This window comes from Ixodes scapularis, unplaced genomic scaffold, assembly GCF_016920785.2.
Source record: "Ixodes scapularis isolate PalLabHiFi unplaced genomic scaffold, ASM1692078v2 PGA_scaffold0__279_contigs__length_252992795, whole genome shotgun sequence".
NCBI lineage: Eukaryota > Metazoa > Arthropoda > Arachnida > Ixodida > Ixodidae > Ixodes > Ixodes scapularis.
Window position 1 is genome coordinate 54,722,008 of NW_024609835.1, and position 20,004 is coordinate 54,742,011.

The following is a 20,004-nucleotide window of genomic DNA, read 5'->3' on the forward strand; positions in this document are numbered from 1 at the left end:
TCTCTCTTCTATCAGGTGTCATCTCCGGAATCACCCCATAGCGAAAGGCCGTCTGGCCTTTAGCTATGACTCCCACGTTAGTATTTCCTCTTTCGCGAGCCTTCTTTTCCTTTCCTTCTCCACGAGAGCTGTCCCCACTGATCTCTATTGTAGTAAGCTGGATCAACACTCGGCAGCTGGGGCCGAGTGTCGCCACCGGCGGCCGTTTATTGACACCACTAAATGCATGGGACTCTATGGGAAAAACGAGAAAAAGTGCCGTTCCCCCCGTTTCTAAGCTGTTGTCGGCACTAAACGTTTTGGCTGCTTTTCGATAAGCCCGTCAAATAGCTTCCGTACAAACATTAAAACTGACAGCCCTCACAATTCTTATAAATAAATATTTTGTAGTCGAGAGAGTGACTCCGCTGAGCGACAGATACAGTGCAGCTCAATGAGGCGAGAGTTACCTAAAGTTACCGCGTAGTTGGTGGAGGTTTTGTTGAGTTGGGTTTAGCAGACGACAAGCTCGAAGGCTTTGCTGCCCGGAATTCGCTCACTGCCGGAAAGCCGCTGTCGAGATGGAACTTCTTAGTCGTTCATCAACCTCTGGGCTTCCCCGAGGACGGTCTTATTGACGGCAAGTTCCTTTGTTTACTCCACTACCAGACCAAGCTTGCCAGCTCAGCCGTAGGTGCTCCAGTACGTTTGATTTTTCTAATCGGCGTTTGAACGTTTGACAAATACCGATTCAATCTCCAAACACCCGAAATAAGGATCGCAGCACACCATAAAATAATCGCCTCCGAGCGCAGCGTACATGCTTCAATATTCTTACTTTTGTGCGTTTCTCCCATAGTCTTGCGTGTATTGCCTGGTGTCAAGCAATGGCCGCCGGTGGCGACACCGACGGACTCCCTATCCGCGATTTAGCCTACTACAATAGAGATCAGTGGCTGTCCCCGTTCCAGTTTAATCCGCGAGCTGCTTATATAAAACTATAAAAAAAAAAAGAATTGTGGCGATTTTTGTGTATTTTTGTTACGTTGATAAATAGACTGTACTGATTATAAGAAATTTTACACAGCCACGTGTCGCGTTGGTTTAAACGTTTACAAGAATCAGCCTCCGGATTATTTGGTGATTAATATTGTATAGAATTCTCAATAAGGGTTTGTTTGTCATTGCTACGTACTTTCTTGTTTAGCTTCTACTGAAAAAGTAGATACGTCACAAACTGAAAAAAAAAAGAACAGTTTGAAAAACTTTTTTTTAAGATTAATTCACTCATGAAAGCTATTTTTATATAGTAAAGCAAATGAGCCGTGGTTTTAAAAAAACCCGGGCAGCACAATATCTGTGTATGTGCGGCCGTGCGCCTGTGTTTATGCGTGCGTGTTTGTGCGTGCCTGCGTGTACGTGTATTCGCGTGCATGTGCGTGCGCTTTCGTGTGTGTGTGTGTGTGTGTTTTAATGCAGACTCAGTTATTGTTTTTCAAAGGTAAACATGCCACCGGCTCATTTGAAGTCAAGCACATTTTAAATCAGTTGAATGTTTCAAAGTACTGAACGCAATACACCAAGACGTTTGCCACTAACAATATAGCTGACTACTTTATTAGGATTAATTACCAATAAAACGTTCCACCATAGTATGAAGCGCGTTGATTTCAAGTTAGAGGTTTATGGTTCAACGCTGTGCCGAGTTCTTTCCTTGAAGTTTAGCAAAAACACACGTATGGAAAACGGTGCATGACAGCACATACAAATCTAAAGCATCGAATCTATGCAATATCAGTTGGTTATCATCAAACGATAATAGGAACCATTGCATTCCATTTTATTACCTGGCTTGACTGCTTTTTCTAAAGATTTTGTTGTTTGACAGGTGATTCAGCAAACTAAAAGATGAGGGTCTCAACATAATGTGATTCTTGAGTGACACACACATTTGAGTGTCTAACAATTCTTTGCTTAATAAAGCATTTTTATAGTCTGGAGTTCCGAAGAAGAGATGCCATTAGTGAACTTCCCACCCATATGCCTTGACGCTCACTCCTAAAAGTTTACCAAAACCTGGCGTTTGTGAGTGAGAGACATAAAACCAAATAGCTTTAACGGGTCTTTCGAAAAAGCTTCCGCGTGTGGCCTACTTCAATCTGAGCGAAGGAATTTTGTCCTCGGCAGTCGACTCCAGAGAGGGGAAAACTGATTAAGGCGGTAGATCACTGCCGCCGCGTGGACGTGTCATTCGCCCCAGCTTGTTAATTTCAAGAAACAGGCGACTTTTTTTTGTTTTCTTTGTTTGTCTTTGAGATTTGAGGACGCGAGCGATAGGCACCTTCGTTCCTCGCGCTCGTTAAAACTTTTGGTCGAGAAAACTAAAGGCATAAACTTCGTTAGTCAATCATCCCTCAGAAGTTTCATAAAAAAAAAAGACAACAAAAATTAGTTCACATTAACTGAAGAGCGTGTTGGTAACATTGACTGGCGACAGAAAGAATAAAACCGGTTCATTTGAAGTCAAGTACATTTGAAACCAGTTGAACGCTTCAACGTACTGAACGCTATCCAGCAAGACGTTTACAGCGCAAACTTTAGACACGCGTTATCCCTCGTCCCGAGTTTGTTTTATCATTTCTGTTGCCAAACAATAAGTTCCGTTTATTATAAAAAAGCAAAAAACAACAAAAAAAACCGTCATTGTTTTTTGGACTAAGAGTACTAACTCTGTGCATAACACTAGATCACCAAATATAATTTGAGGAAACACACAACGAACAGTGCTCTTCCATTGTTGAGTTTTAAAATTAATTGTTTTAACAATACAAAAAAAGAAAAGAAACGATATATTTTGAGGGCATTATGATTTTTTTTACGGGCAACATAGCCATTTTGTTTATTATAGTTATCAGTCGGAATGGCCTTTCGCGAGTCCAATGCTCACCGATGACGGTGAGGTTGACGTTCCTGTGCTGCGTTCGCTGCCTGCTGTAGTCGACCCGGCAGCGGTACTCGCCGGCGTCGCTCTCGAGTACGGGGTCGATCCTGAGCACGGGGGGCTTTGCCGAGACGTCGAAGTAGGCGCGCGTGCCCAGGTCTTGGCCCGGGAAGTGGCGCGCCTTGCTCATGGGCTGGTCGCGGGCGTCCAGGCTGTAGATGGGAATGCCGTAGTCACCGTGATACCACAGGATCAGCGACACGCCGTCGCCGCCCATAGGGATCGTTGTGTTGCACGGCAGGGACACCTTGCCGCCCGCGGCGGCGAACAGCTGCGGCATCGCTGCAGGAACCAAGGGGGAAAGAGAACAGTGAGCGGGGGCTGCCCAGAAAGGGGTCACTAGAGTCACCGACAAGTTAAGACACGCTGGGCGTGGCAAGTTCCTGCGCTTCTCGCAGTCACTGAGATTGCCGCCACTACCCGATAAGAACGGCGAAGAACGTATACCGCGAAGCAAGAAGCGGGAACACAATGAGCCACGCTCAGCACTCCTTGGAAAGACACTGACACCCCCCATAATATTTTGCCAGGCCGATTTAATACGGTGTCTAAAGACTACCCAAACTATTTTGTTTTGGTACGAAGCTACGTATGTTTTCAGTGGGTAAAAATAAACAAAAACACTCATCTGCTTGAAACCAAAACCGAGACACGAGCACGGAAGCTCATGGCCGGAAATTACGTCACTACACCCGACTGCGCTTTCTTTCCTCCGCTTTTCCCGTGCGTGAAGCAGGCGACGAAGTTGCGTGCACCGTATGTCGTGCGATTGTTTCGCACTTATATCACTTTTGCTCGATGTTCTGCGCTTGAAGATCGATTAAGCCGGTACCGCAAACGACAGTACAAAGTAGCGGCCGCACGTTCGTCACAACGTCGATCCGTCGTGCGCCGCCATCGCGTCTTCCAGCCGCAGTATGCGTGCGGTATGTTGCCATATTGAGAATGACGTGTGCATGTAGTTCCTGTCATCTGTGCAACATTTTGCATTATTGATCAACGTATACTTGCATTTTTTAGAAGCCACAAAAATAGGTTCGTACTCTTTTCCATTTTTTATATTGAACGTGTGTCTTAGATGACCCGCGACTTTGAATATATTTGGTACACAATAGTTTGAACGCCACGTGACCACGAAGAAGAGTGTGAGCGCGACTAAAACTTCCTAATTCTTGACCGGCCCTTTTCGGGCGCAAAGAAAACGAATTTTGATCCGCAAATTGTATTATCGGTAGTTGGGCTCCTATAGGTCATGTTCAAATAAAAACCTCGGCGTGCATAAATACCACGTCAGCGCCCCTTTAAGCTGGTCGGGTCGGGCACATTCTTAAAAAAAAAAGGGTATATTCTTACACCCCTTGTCACATATAATAGACCCTAAAATTTAGGTTCGACGTAGAGCGCACGGACGTCGAGCCGACGGTACCAACTTTCATGAGCGGCTTGAGAGCCGAGTGGTACAGCTCATTAAAATAGCTAATGTACACATCGCGACACTGTTAGCCCGAACACGACATCGGCGCATTTTCACGTTTTACTTCTAAATAGTAATAGCGAGCACGAAATTTTCTCGCTTACATTATAGAACTAAATGAGCTCTTTCCGTAGTAATAATAACTTGGATGAAATCTCTTGGTTTCAAAGAGAAAAACTGGATAACCGGCGGTCGCTTGTTCGCGCTAACAGTGTCGCGCTCAGTGCGTGTTACTGACTAAAAAAAAGATTAATCTGGGTTTTCTTGGCCCTACTACGAAACCTTAGGTTTTTTAATGTTTTTTTCGTATTGTTTTATACCTACTTTAGCTGTTTAATAGGTTAAATCATACTGTTATCAAGCCCTTCATAAAAGTTGGGGCTATCATTTTGACGTCAGTGCGCTGTACGTCGAACTGAAGTTTTGGGGTGTCTTATATGGTAACAATGGGTGTAATACCACACCCATACTTTTAAGAGTTTAGGTTTGTTGCGGCTGTAGCTTACGCTGCACCTTTTCAAGATTAGACCGACACTCTCGGAGGGAACATGCTGGTGTCTATGCGTTTCAAAGGTCGGAGGCCAACCAGACTCTCGTACTGTTCCAATTATGCAGGATAGTTTCCAGCAATATATCTTGACGCCAAGAGTGTGAACGTCTTGGGAACAAGCCTGAAAGGTAGATCGGGTTATTCCCAACTTCAGCGACCACTATTGGACAAATATGGCGGTCTAAAACAGGTCGTGTCGTGCCTTGTGCCAGCTCAACCCACAACGCTCGGGTTTCAGCAGCCAAGTATTGGAAGGGGGATCGGTGGCCGAGTGGGCTAGCACACACCAGCCCGGAACACATGGAGCGAAAGCTCGCCCTGCAGAAGTCAGGGACCCTGGGTTCAATCCCCACGAGCATCGTACCGGCGTGCGGTCGTGTATCACTGCCGCGTTAAAAACTTCAGGCTAGCGCTTGTACTGCACTGGCAAAATTTCTCGCCTACAGTCGAGAGATAAGTCAACCGTTGGGGCTGACAAACGTCGGGCTGCACAAACATACACACAACGCAATTAAAAGCATTGAACTAAAAATGGTTTGCCTCAATTTGGATACACTGCGTTTTAAAGCTGCGACGATGTGTTTTCGTAAGCGAGCTTCCAGAGGCTTGACTTTCCCCGTGGAAGCGATGCAAGGACCGCGGCGCTCATGAACGTTGACAAATGTTGATAAACGCACAATGTGTGGTTCACGCACAGCGTAGCTTGCGTTCAGGGCTACCTGGGCAGCACGCTGATACGACAGCGACAACAGAGTCACCGGGACAAGTGGTCCATCGCGCCCACCGCCGGCAACATGTAATCACGGAAGCCACAAACGACGAGCCGAAAACGCGAAAGGACCTGCTCCGTTCAATTCAACGTTTTCCAGCTAGGTGCCGTCCGTTTTGCTGGAGTCGTGAATACTCTTAAGAAGTCTGGAGCGTCGACTTTTCCGCAAAGCACTCGGGGGGTCAATCGCTGCAATGTACAGAGGAAGCTCAGCGCATGGCGGGTACTGTGCTGATGAGTGACCACACGCCTGCACAATGCTCGTTCTCATCGGAACCTGCAGCGGAAGGGGTTGAAGCCAGGATCTGTGGCTAATGCAGCGCGAGGTTAGGTACCACGTAATCCGAATGGCTGTTCAGTAGAAATCATGGAGTAAGGCGCAAATAACAACGAACACAAGAGAGAAAAACAGACATACAGGCTTGTATCAGGGTTCAGTCCCCCACTAAACCCTGAAACAGGCTTCAGTAGGAGACTGCAGGTCATTTTAGTGGGGAATTCTTCGCAAGTTATCCGCAACGAAATCCAAATGCAGTGTTGTGTCAAAATCGCTCGAGACATTAAAGTCATTTTGACTTTCGAACGGCCAACAGCATGGGGCAGAAGTAAAAAAAAAAAAAAGCTGATGGCTGGACTTCCTGGAGCCAATGTGCGGCGAAAGATTAACAAAACTCGCCCGGTGGCATACTTTGTGCGCGCCATCCACACACAGCCTGTGTCCTGGCGCCGCGCCAGAGCGAACGTTGCCGGGCGAAATTTGTCGCTTGCTCGCTCGATATATGCTCCATTGAATTCGTACTTAATTCACCCCTCAGCAATTATACGCTTATTTAGGGGCGAAAAGGTAAGATAGAACTTCTATCTTGTATTACGCAATGAACTAAAACGTACGAGCGGGAGAACAAAACGTGTTAAATGGTTCAGCAGACATATTGAAAAAAAAAATTGTAGTTGGCTAGACCGCTATTGCAAAATGTATAAACACGACAAGATGTTTACGAGATCTAGATGATAAAAGAATATTAGGTATAGGCATTTTCAGTTTACTCTCGTCTCCAGCTACGTAGTTCGCACACGCGGTATGGGAAACAAACAAAACGTAAAAAAAAAGAATTCAAGACATTACAACTTGCAACAAACAAAAAATATAAAGAAGGCAAAACAAGCAGGATTAACAACCGTGAGGAAAACGTGAACACCTCATAGTTGCGTTCCAAGGGCAAAATTATGTTTTACCCCATACCTTGGAAGTTCTGCGATTCAAGACGGCGACTACTACACGGGAAACGTCTATAGAGTTTATCGGATCTTCCATGTTCTTATGTTAAAAATCTGTCACCGAGAACACTTTTTTTTTTTAATGTAAAATACAAATTTGAGATGCATGCACGAAGTTTCGTGCACTACGCGACCTTGTGATTAAATCCCATTTCATTCATTGCGTATGTTTTAAAGTACTCGCAGAAACTCTTGAACGCTAACATATATCTGCCTACATTACCACCTAGACGCGTTAAGTCCCCCAGGGTCTATTCTGCAGATCGTAATAAGAAATATATGCAAATATACAACACGAAAGGCCGCCAGTTTTCCGGACTGGGAACTCCGTTATCGAGGACATGTTTACCCCAGTCTCCCGTCTCCGCTCAAAGACATCCATTTCACGTTGAATCAAATCAGCCCCCAGAAACGACGTCTTCTGGCGTCGCTACCGCCCACAGGCCCGTCTATTCCCGGTCCAGTTGATACGAAGCTTGACACGTTACAGCGAAAGCAGAAAACAGAAAGCTCGCGGCGTACGCCGAGCTACGCATCCGAGAGATTCCCGCGTCGTTTCGTATTCCCCGAGCAGCGGCCTCGTCTATACGGCGACGGGAGCTCGCCTTTTTTTTTTTGCACATCAGCGACGACGACGACGACGCTGAGAGCGCGAGGCCGGGCGCGGGGGGAGAGCCCTTCCTCTTTGGAGCGTGTGCGTTATTTGCCGTCTGCGCGGCGCGTTATGTACCGGAGGGCGAGCTCCCTATCCAAGTTCCCGTCACGTCCCGATGGGCTCGTGCTGCGCTCACTGCCGCCGCCGCCCTCCCTCCCGCCGAGGGCGGGCGTTGCCTACCGCCGCTGCCACCAAAGACGCGCAAAAACGACGAAAGCGGCGAATAGAATCACAATCAGTCGGGCTTCAGATCGCCGATGCAAGGGAACAACGGCGCTCCGCCTCTTATCCGTGTGCGTGTCTTGGAGCCCCGAGCGCGTGTTTCCCTAAAATGACCTTTCCATCTAAGTTTTTTTTTTTTTCGTAATTTTTTGTGTTTTCTGCTATTCTTTGCTGTGCGTGGCAGCGCGGCCTTTCCCTACTCCCGCCTTTGGCGATCATTGGTGAAGGAGGAAGAACCGAAAAAAGTGCATGCCGCACTTTTTTTTTTTTTTCGGTCGAGAGGCGGCAGCGGCAACCTCGGCACCAAAATGTCCGCTCGCTCACCCTTCTTGCGCTTGGCCGTTGCGATTTAAATATTCGTCGGCTCCCGCCTGCCTCTGATGCCGGTGCTTTTCGGCGACGAGGGCGAGGGGAGAGGGACAGGCGAGTGCGTAATTGCCACGGGAAGGCTTCGGATCAATGCTACATTTTCGCCGCCTTTTCGGAGGAGTCTGAGCGATGCTTCGTATACTGTGAGGTGGGGAGTTTGGCGGAGTTCGCCGGGAGTGAAGCGAGCTGTTTAACACTAAGCTCCGCACATTTTAATTTTGCTCATTTTTTTCCCCTTTCCCTAAAGAGATGGGGGGATATGGTGTGACTTCAGGCGGGCTTAAAGATAAAAAATATATAAAAAAAGTTTTTTTATGATTTTTTTTTAGACGCACGAGTGCGATTGCAAATATGCGGAACACGAAGTTTAGCGGCCGGCTCCTTTCGGAGTTCAAAGAATGCTGTCTCGGTGAGAATTGTTTCCAGGGAAATTAAATGACTTAAAAAAGAAATGTCGCGCTCGAAGCAGTAGGTTGCGCGAGGTAAAATATTAATAATCAAACAAAAACACAGAATGATATACATCCATGCACGTCCCCACTCGAGTGGTTGGAATAGTTTCACAACTTCGTGTTATAATGGAATGCCGGCTTTCCATCGTGAGGTTTCCGGTGAAGCGTGGATGCAGAAAGGAAACATTTTTCTTTTAAAGAAATACACGAGAGAAGCAGTGACAAGTTCACTGTTCTCATGTGAAAGTCTATATTGTCCCCGTTTTAGTCACACGTGTTATTGGCAATGTGCTCGAAGTAAAGTTTCCTTTTTACACGTTTATGCATTTCCTACTTTGTAACCATGTTCATCTTTGAGCTTTTTGTTTTGTTTTGAAGCAATTCACACTACTGTAAAATACGCTAACCAGGCAGTCTAGTTCCATGATGTTTCATTTTCCTGCTCGAATCATTTGAATTTATCGATTTATCCTCTTCGTATAAGCCTACAAAAGAAAATACTATGATATTTTGTTATGTTTTTGATTCATTATGTTTTAACATCTGAAGAATTAAATAATAGGATATACCACATGTGGAAGGTAATATCTACCAAAGTTGTATATACGCTCAAAGAAGTATACCTCATACGTGGAATTTTACACTTGACACAAGAAAAGTAATGCCCAACTAGGCAGAAGCTTGGCAATCCTGAAGGGGCCTAACTCGGGCCTTATATGGTTTTGCTCCAAGGCTTTAGTTAAAGCCAGAGGACTTATTTTTGGCGTTTCTGTGGTCTTATTCCATGGCTCGCCACATATGATCACCAAAGAGCCAGATTTGAGCCGAAGTGCCGCACGAAGTACGCTTACTACCACAAATGAAGCTTAACTCTGGCGCTTGCTCGGCGAATTGAGGTGAATACGATACCCCTACTCTGACCAAACAAGGTCAAGTTTGGCTCAGCTTTGGCTTCTTTAAGCTTTAAAAAACAATATACACTCACAAAAGAAAAAGAAAAAAAAGCTTCGGTAAATTTTGACTTAGTGAATTCTACCTACCTGTGTATGTTTTTATGACTTCAAAAATTATGTTTTTAAAGAAAAATGAAAGAAGATAAACTGTCTTACGCAGACAATTCCATATCTATGGTGATCATTAATGTTCTTTTAAAAGTAATCGGTATGAACATGAAACTATAGCGTTAATCAATTTAAACCGTTCCCTATTTTGCCCTACATGTCTGATTTTTATGATTTTGATTTATCAATTTCTAATTTTTTGTATGACTTGTTTAGATATCTAGGACCATTGTAAATTAAATATAACGCACGATGATCTACTTCACGAGGGTGGAGCGTTGGGCGAGTTGGTGATACATAATGGTTAAAAAGAGCAACAGGACAACGGACAGAAAAAAAGACAGACACAGCGTTGTGACTGTGTCTTACTTTCTGTCCCTTGTAGTTTGGCGCTTTTTAACCATTACCAGCTACTTTACACTGGTGTTTTCAGATTGTAAAACATTCATAATTGCACAGTTCAGATATATCAAAAGAATATTTTTTTATGTTTCATTTTACCCCGCTTTACATGCTCTTCTTTTATGTAGAAATGGGGGGGGGGGGACGCATTTTTTGGTTCAAACTGATTTACTGCATCTTATTTTTACACAAATCTAATTCATAATGTTTCTGACCTAGGCTTTACTTCAGGGTACTTCTAAGCACATGCTTTATTATCAACGAGAACCTACGTTGTTACCACACGCAGACCTGCTGTGACGAAAGAATTACAATCGTATGTTAGTAATAATCTTCCCTTTGAGGGCTATGCTTTGTCGCACGTAGGCAAATGCGTAGGCGAGAAATTCCGTGGTGTAGGATTAGGTACGGACGCGGCGTTGCTGATCACAATGTGAACGAACGCATTGGCATAGTTGCAGTAAGTGTTGGCGTTAAAAAGCGCACAACGCTGGGGGTGGCTCTTCAGACAGTGATACAATACGTATTTCTTCAACGCTCGTATCATTATAAAATTTGCAACACTTTAGTTTAGATCTTGCTCATATTGTTACAACTTAATGTGATTTTGGGCCCAAATGTAGGTAGAAGTTTGCATCCAAGCTATCAGAAGCGGTATACGGAGACACGCGAACCCGATAAACTGTTGCGGCTTTTAGTTTTGCAAAGACAACAACAAACAAAATGAACACCATAACCGTCATGGGAGACGTCTGGACCGAATGCCTCAGACAAGGTGGGTCCACAAGATCTGGACATAGACGATCTACAGGGATCAAAACATCGAATCAAGAAAAAAAGAACGCTTACGCATTGCTGTCACATCCCAATTCGAACTTTGATGGATAGCGAGAGGCCGAACCACAACGCTGCAGCAGATGCCAAGACGACAAGGACGCTCGTGCAAAAGGAAGAGAGACGACACTGGAATCATCGCTGCAAAGGTCATCATCGCAGACGTGCGGGACACAGAAGGACACCATTCAAAACAAGAATGTTGACGACAACACTGAGGGAAGTAGTTTCTTATTTGAGGCACGGGAAGGGACTTTCTGAACAAGGCAATGGAGAGCTGGTCCGCTTCACCAAAGACATGGGGACCCATCCACTATTTGTGGGACAGTAGAAGAAACCATTCATCACGTTGTGATGAACTGCCAAAGTCTGAGACCGAAGCCAGAAACGGACTTTTTCCCTGAGGTTCTTGGCTTTTGGACAAAGGCGGAAGCCAACATGAACTCGGCTGATGCAGCGTGAAGAACCGGGAAGATCACCGAATGTACCAAGAAAAGACTAAAAGACGGGTGGCGCCAGGCCAAGAAATAGTGCTGTATAGTTACCCCGAAGTTACTTTTGTCTGGAGCGGAGCAGACACTCCTTTCACCCGATATAAAGGGAATGGCCACCACGATCCAATCCGATCCAACAATGCAAGTTTTGCGCTGATGCTATTTACTTCGGAGAGAAGGGCTACCGAGAAAGTAATGTTTTTTTTAATTCTCAACTTATTCAGCAGCATGTACCAAGATGATTCTAGGACTTAAGGGCGCTTTGAATGTATACGCAACAGACGGTCGACTTGAGCGATGGAGACTTCCTTTGTTTGTTCGCAGGCTTCGGCGTAACGCCGTACAACGGTGCCAGTCAAAACGCAGTGGGTATGGTCACACGATCAACGAATTATACGACCCTCATGCAATTTTTTTGTAATCTACAAGATTTGTTAGATGTCGTTACAAGCAATAACAAAATATTCATCTTCAACGTTGCAATAATGGATTCACAGCTTTGGGCGCCAGTCATTGTTTCTTTAGTTTTAGTAGATCGTCGGATGTTTCCACGGAACACGTTTTCTGTTCAAAGTTTTGATCCCGCGTATTTAATTTGTTTGCCATTCTTTTTAGTTTATTAATCACCGACCGTACTAGTTGCCGCAAACAAGTCAGACTGCTCGGTGTTGCGTCTTGTTTCTCCGTTCTCTCCAAGTGCCAGTCTCCTCCCCATCGGGAGTAATCTAAATAAAACTACATTAGTCCTGCAGAAAGGCTCTAAGAAAGAAACCCAAAGATTTTGTTTTTGTTGAGACCGCTGCGGCCAGAACACCAATCAACGCAAGAAAGGAACGCGCAGTCTATTCTTACTCAAACAGCTGCACCAAACGCCAATGAACGGTTTCGCGTGTATATAATTAGTCGGTAATGTCCCCTCTCGGTTCGATCCTCAACTGAAAGCGGGAGTCTCCATCGACGCGTCAACACACTCGAAGCCGGCGCTTTATCTTTCCCGGGCAGCTGTACAGAAGCAAAGGTCGACGCAGGGACACACTCGACCCAGAAAGACAATGCCACGGCCCTCCTTCACACTCTCGAGCGACGGCAGACACACTGCCACGCCGAGCCAGCGAGCGCAGGGACGGACGCGATGGCACGTCACGTTTCCCGCGGCCCGTTCACGGCAAACAAGAGCGCCGTGCCTCGCAGGACGACACTTAACGACGTGACGGATTCGGGACTCACCCGCGCAAGACAAACGCGCCAGCACAGTCTGGCGAACACCATCTTTCGGAAGGAAACGGAGGCGAGGCCTACGTTTCTGAAGCCGAGCTAGCGGCGACGACACAACGAGTTTGACAAGAACGACCCTTTCTGCCCACTCCCAGATAGCGTATCGGTTTTGCTGTGCTCAGAGCACCTCATTACGTGCGCGTTATTTAAAGAACACAAATAAATAAATAAAGGATACTACGCGGACGGACGCGCAGATATAAAGGCGAGGGACCGAGGCGTCGTGCTAGGTAACGGAAGAAAAACAAACTATAATACAGGAAGCCAGCCGGCGCTGAAGGCTATCGCACGGTCCAGCACACTCCCCGTCCCAATGATTTAGACTTTATTTTTGTTTTAAGATTTTTTTTAAGCGGGCGAATTGCGGAGACGGGCTTGTCTCCTGAGGGGCCCGGGAGGACGTGATCGACTACTTGCGTTCAATCTCGGCTCCGCGCAGGGAACTTGAGATTGAAGCGACTGAAGGAAGCGACTATGTGCTTTACTCAGCGAACCCAGTCTAAAATTTTGGTTCATTTTCTGCGATTCTTTTTTTTTATTTTTTTTATCTTGGTTACGAACGGAAACAGTATTTTGTCTTGGTGGGGCCTCGCGCTGTTTTCGTTCCACAAGACGGGTTTGCGTGCTGTAAAATTCCGGTAAAATATCTAAAGCGGCGGAGACTCAGTGGACGACGCAATAACTAATAGTTTTGCATGTTCTCATATGCGACACGCATATGAGAATACAATGAGACAATATTTTGCTGTCGGCAATTTGCTCTCGGTTTGGGAGGCTATAGTAATCAATCTCATGCCTTCACAAGGCGGACAGTTTGCAGGAACATTTGCACAAGCTCGTCGGCTTTTTCCGGACGAAATTTCACCGCGTCATGAGTGCGTCCGGACACGACTCGACCACCCGACAAACTATAATTCTCGTTCATCTTGACATAACTCAGATTTCACGTTTGCACGAGTTCAAAAGATCAAATTATGAACAGCGTTACTGTCAGACTTTAGGCGAATTGTCTAGTAATCCCTATGGTGCGTGCAATCCTGTACAAGCTACTCTAAAGAAAATCGATCACAATTACAATTGCTCTTTCTTAAAAAGTTTTAAGTTGGATTACTTGATTACTCGATATGAAAAGTAATTGGCCTTTACTGAAAAACATTACCCGTTACAATTCTACGATTACTTTAAATTTTCGAAACGACTGACTTTTCTGTTTGTTCGAAAACAGGTATTTTCTACCATCTGTTATTGAATTAGAATAACCGAATTTTAGTAAACAATCCTTCTATTGGAGATTGGGTTGGAAGTTCGCTTGGTAGGAATCTTGTACAAACGACGCCATTAGAAACGGGAGGAAGAAATAGTAACAGTTACAAGTGATTTTGATAACTCCAAAAGTAATCGGATTAGTTTAGTAATTACTTACTAATATATGGATATCAGACTATTACAAAATTTCTCCAAAACCTAATTGATTACAAGTACTTTGATTACTTGTAATCGGTACCGTCCAAGTCTGAGTGCGTGGTACAGATTAGTGACACCAGGTGTGCAGTCGTGCTCGACTTGAAAATTGCTCCACCAGAATGGAGACAATGAATGCAACTATAGAACTGACCCTGTTTCGAGGGTAATTCAGAAACCACTCGGAACAAACTCATTAAAAGAATAGGCGAATGAGTTCATAATCTCAACCCTGTGCGTGCTTACTGCGAGTGTGATGGTTCGCCCTTTCTGTAAACGAATTCGTTCTGGAGCTTCATGAATGGCGAGTATAACGGGGGTGCAACTTCCCACTGCTCAATCTTTAACTTATTGTGACGAGTAGCCCCTACATTATGTAGCCCTGGCCGTATAACCCAACTGCACAGACAACATTACTGTAGCTCTCACGCTTTTTTAAGACAAAAATGTAAAGCCTAAAGAAAAGCACTCTGTATTTACTTTTTTTTTGAGGCTGCCAATCTTTTTATAGTTATAATTTATTTCTTCTTTTTCTTTCTCTCTCTCTCTTTATTCCCCCACCCCCTCTCTCTTTCTTACTTTTTGTATATAAAACACGGAAACTTGTCATACTTTACTTTTGAGGAAAAAGTAATCAGCTAATGTACATCTCGCACAGTTTAGGTTAAGAGAAAGCAAGGTTGACTAGTGGTATTTGTGGTACAAATATAGCTGACGACGAAAGTCGTTAGCTACTACTAGCTCCTTAAAAACAAAAGAATAAAAACAAGACGTTCACGGACGACCACACTCTTTTAAATAGCAACGACGTTTTTGTTACTTGAAAGGGTTTGGTCGTCCGTGTACGTCTTTCATGTTTTTATTCTTTCGTCTCTAAGTATTCATTAAAACAACGCGCTCGAATTAACTAGTAGTACTATTAACTCACTAGCGTCTCAATCGAGTTTATCTTGATTGTTACGTTGCTGCAAAAGAAGTAATCTCCCGTTTATATTTTTGTCCAGACGTAAGTGTAGGATTTAGTAGTAAATTGGAATTGTATACGATTAGTGAACCCCTCACCCTTATCTTGACGTTGGTGCGTCGTCCTCACAATGTCTGCCTTTTGCGCCAGTCTTTAGTATGTCGGATATGCCCCGATCTAGCATAAACTCGTGGACGTTGCGTAGGTCTAGAAGAGACCATGCAGTTTTGACTCGCAAAACGCTTGGCGCGTCGTCACTAGACACACCACGTTGCTGGGCTGCGTCATCTACCATAAAGGTGGAGGGGGGTGGGGTCCGCGTGCGCCCAGCCCATGACTCTTCAGAAACCCAGCAGGGCGAGGCGTCCCATCGACCTGGTCCCATAACTACAGGCTTATACAGGAAGAAGCAATCGACCGCGAAGCCAGGCTATTCTGCCCCGCTGTTGGGTCTCGGGACAAAACCAGAAGCGGTGAACGCGCGTTCCTCCGTAAGTAGCGGTTTGCATCGATTTGCCCGCCATCGGGGATTGCATCCAACTGAATGTTTATACGTTGTCGGGAGTTACTTTACCTTCCCGCAAGAAAATCGGGAAATCGTTTGAGGTTAGAAAGCAAGCTCTGAATGGGAATAATGTTATTTTGTTTTGTTCTTTAAATCAATATGGATTGTAGTGCTGTTTTTTATGCCTAAATGAGCGTGACGTTACGGATCAGTGCCACGAGAAACCGTCACGCGAATGTTAAGCTCAGTAAAGTGAATACATAAACAGTCAGTGCAACTCAAAACACGCTGTACATTCAGTGTTTCTCGACTTTATTCGTAAGATTAGATTCAAAATTTTTAAAATACGAGCGGGTCAATCAGGAATAATACCGTGTAGTCTCAAGGCTGCCAATGTTACAGTGGAGAAATTTTCAAATAACAAATATGTTTTCCGAGACGACCCTTTCCCAATATTATAATAATATTCCTTATTTTGTGATACACCACGTCATATGGTATTCAAAATATTGATAAGACAAAATAAAAAATATATATATTTATTTGACACCAACATGAACCAATAAAAAAACCTACCACATAAAAAAGTCTAATAATTGAATAAGCATTTGCTTGGAGCTGTTAATAACTTTTATCATATTTCTGACAACAAAGTTAGAAATATAGTTAATGGGACTGCACAACGCTCTTTAGACCGTACTCTATAATTGTCATTTTAGTTTTATATTGAAAACAATTTAACATTCTATTCGTGAGAAAGTTTTTGATTACTTATATTTACAATTCACTTACAAAAAAGGAGCGAGTAAAGAAAGTTAAAAAAAGTGGCGGCAATACATCGTTGCGGGGTCACGCTAACGTTATTTTTTTTTTTTAAATAAATTTTGTGTAACAAATAATTAAATATTTTGAAAAGATGGCCGGAGGTCACTGCGATTTATATTTGTTTCCCTCGTTTATTACATGCATCTTTATATGACAACGTTTTAAGAAGCTCAAAAATAACGATTTCAACACTGAGCAACGTACGCAGTGCACGAATTTTCGGGGTGTGCAAATAGTGGCATGAATGGAATAGCGCACTTTCTTCCCCACTTTCGACTAGCACTGCGGAGGCTATGAATGACGCCGCGTTATTATATGCTCACTGCTAGTATGGGAGAAAGTCTCGCCGGTGTGAGAGGGTGGCAGGTAAGAAGTTAACTTCTATAGAAATTAACTTCACTTCAGGTGAACCATTATAATGGTTCACGTGAAGTGGTTTGTGCGGAGCATGTCTCTCGTTCGTCAAATTTAATGAAGCATCTTGGCGTCGCGCTAAGTAGGTCGCGTAGGACTTCTTACATGGGCATTAAAGACAGAGGTGTGAGGGAATGCACTCTTCTATGTTTTAATGATCTGCGTTTCCAGACAAGGATATACACGAGGCACGTAAAAGTGCTGGAACAAGGGCAAAGTTGTGAAGGACGAAGAAACAAACAAACAAATGATGTCACTTAAAAATGAGATAAGAAAATACTTCATTCCACATTGCTCTAGAGTTGTCTGGTAAAATATATATATATATATATATATATATATATACATACATACATACAGGGTGTTTCATGACAGGTGGACAAATTCGATATTGCAAAAACGACGCGTCGCAAAAAAAAAAAAAAAAAAAAAAAGAAGAAAAAAAGTGTGTCGTTTTTGTTTTGGGCCAGGGGTCTGTTTAGGAAAATTATTAAAGTTCGGGATAATGAAGTGGTTAAATATTTTTTCGTAATTAACTTTTCTTAATATTGTGTTTAAGGGCATGGTTTCAATTAGAAAATTGCTCAGAATCCTCAAAAACACCAAATCAACAAATTGCAGAACGATAAAAGGCACGCGAAGCGTTTTACGGCTTTGTCAAAAACCACACAACTTCGACGGGTTTTTAAGTTTAGGTCTGTTATCGAAGCGCATCTCGGTCCCGACGGCACCGCGCCCCGTGGAGAAATAGTGCAACCGACCTCTGCTGCGCTGTCATCGCGCGACGCAGCAGAGGCTTGTTGCACTATTTCTTCTCGGTGCGCGGTGCCATCGGGGCCGAGATACGCTTTGATAGCAAACCGAAACTTAAAAACCCGTCGAATTTGTGTTTTTTTTTTAGAAAGCCGAAAAATGCTTCGCGTGCCTTCTATCGTTCTGCAATTTGTTGATTTGGTGTTTTTTGATGATGCTGAGCAATTTTCTAATTGAAACCATGCCCTTAAACCCAATATTAAAAAAGTTAATGATGCAAGAATAATTAACCACTTAATTATCGTGGACTTAAATAGGCCCCGGGCCCAGGACCAAAACGACACAAGTTTTTATATATATATATATATATATATATAACGGGCATGGTGGCGGGAGGCCAAAGGTGTGGGTATAAAACTGAGAAGAAAAAAACCCTTAGTGAAAAACAGCAACAAAGGACGATTTAATCTTCGACGTTTCGGCCGGAGTCCGGCCTTCGTCAGGAAGAACTTTTACAGATGAACGCGGGTGGTATTTATACAATGCTACGGTCGAGTCCAAATTTCGGAGGGGTGACGGTTGAAGCTTTCGAGAGAGGGACGCGTAGGGCAGTTCTTATCCGGGTGAAGAGGCTTGACGGTCGGTGCCAAGTTTCAAAAAACGGCGGGATGACGGTTGTAGCTTCTTGAGAGGGGGCGCAAGGTGACTTTGTGGCCGGGCCGGCAGCGGTGACCTATATAGACGATAGCGTACAATAGACGAAAGTTACACACGCAAACTAAAGTGCTGTCTCAAAGAGACAGCACTTTAGTTTGAGACAGCACTTTGGTTTGCGCGTGTAACTTTCGTCTATTGTACGCTATCGTCTATATAGGTCACCGCTGCGGGCCGGGCACAAAGTCACCCTGCGCCCCCTCTCAAGAAGCTACAACCGTCATCCCGCCGTTTTTGAAACTTGGCACCGACCGTCAAGCTTCGTCACCCGGATAAGAACTGCCCTACGCGTCCCTCTCTCGAAAGCTTCAACCGACACCCCTCCGAAATTTGGACTCGACCGTAGCATTGTATAAATACCACCCGCGTTCATCTGTAAAAGTTCTTCCTGACGAAGGCCGGACTCCGGCCGAAACGTCGAAGATTAAATCGTCCGTTGTTGCTGTTTTTCACTAAGGGTTTTTTTCTTCTCAGTTTTATATATATATATATATATATAGCTATTTTTATTTCTTTTTTATAGGCAAAATACTTGGAGCCCTCATTTTTACACTCCATGAGTGTTCGAAGGATGGTGGCCCGAAAGGCAAATTTACTGCTTAATTGAGGAACGTTAACTACAGGTAATCTCGGTATAATTAAGTGTAATCTTGTTGTTTTATATATATATATCTATATATATATATATATATATATATATATATATATATATATATATATATATATATATATATAATATTGGGAGCAGCCTATCCCGCAAAGCTCTTCTGTTTACCGCAAGCATATAAAGAAATTCGATTCAATTCAATTTGTTTTATTATCAGTTAGATGCATGCACGTTTTACTGAAAAACAGTTTTGGTTCCTTAAAGTAAGGCATCTGAGGCGTTGATTTATTTGAATTTGATTGCACAAATGGCTATTACAAGTAACACCAAGCAATATGTGTGATTGTGCAAGGTAGTTGCCCTCATATAAGTATATAGACAGTGGAGAGGTAATGCGGTGCGGGTGATATTTTTTTATGAACGACGCTCTATCAATCTTTGTAAAAAATAATGCGTAGATTAATTTTCTAGTGCTATAGGCACTGAATAAATATATCGATATGATTAATTTAGAAAAAAAATGTATAAATCAAAATAATTTTGTGTAGCAAGTGGTAGTCGGAAAATACAAACAACTTTTCTTCAGAGCAAAAAAAATAAAATAAAATAAAAATCTTGGTGAAATTCTTGATTTGAACATACTAGAAAAAATCAGGTTACCTTTATAAAGGCTTTGTGACATCATTATGCAACTGTAGGTTTCCTTTACAAATTAGTTATGGCACGTGTCTTTACAAACATGTGCCAACAAACACGTCTTGTGAACACGTTTATATAAATTAATTATCTAATAAGGTCACAAACCAATTAATTTATCCTTATCCATTCCTTTTCTTATCTTCTTTTTGAATCAATCTCTTTTCTTCTCTTGTTAGTAAGCAGAAGATGCCGCTTTTGAGGTTGCCCATGACTCCAATCACAGCATTTCTTTTTCTCATATTTTTCA

At 43.6% G+C, this 20,004-nt stretch overlaps 1 protein-coding gene across 3 annotated transcripts in view; it reads right to left on the reverse strand.

The window, feature by feature from the left end:
* The window catches only part of LOC8031537 (hemicentin-1), a 620,814-nt gene that overhangs the window by 141,881 nt on the left and 458,929 nt on the right, over positions 1 to 20,004 (reverse strand). For all 3 annotated transcript variants that reach the window (XM_042288501.1, XM_042288498.1, XM_042288500.1), the window contains one exon: positions 2,927 to 3,262. In XM_042288501.1, coding sequence (XP_042144435.1) covers positions 2,927 to 3,262 — 336 coding nt within the window. The remainder of the gene's footprint in view (positions 1 to 2,926; positions 3,263 to 20,004) is intronic.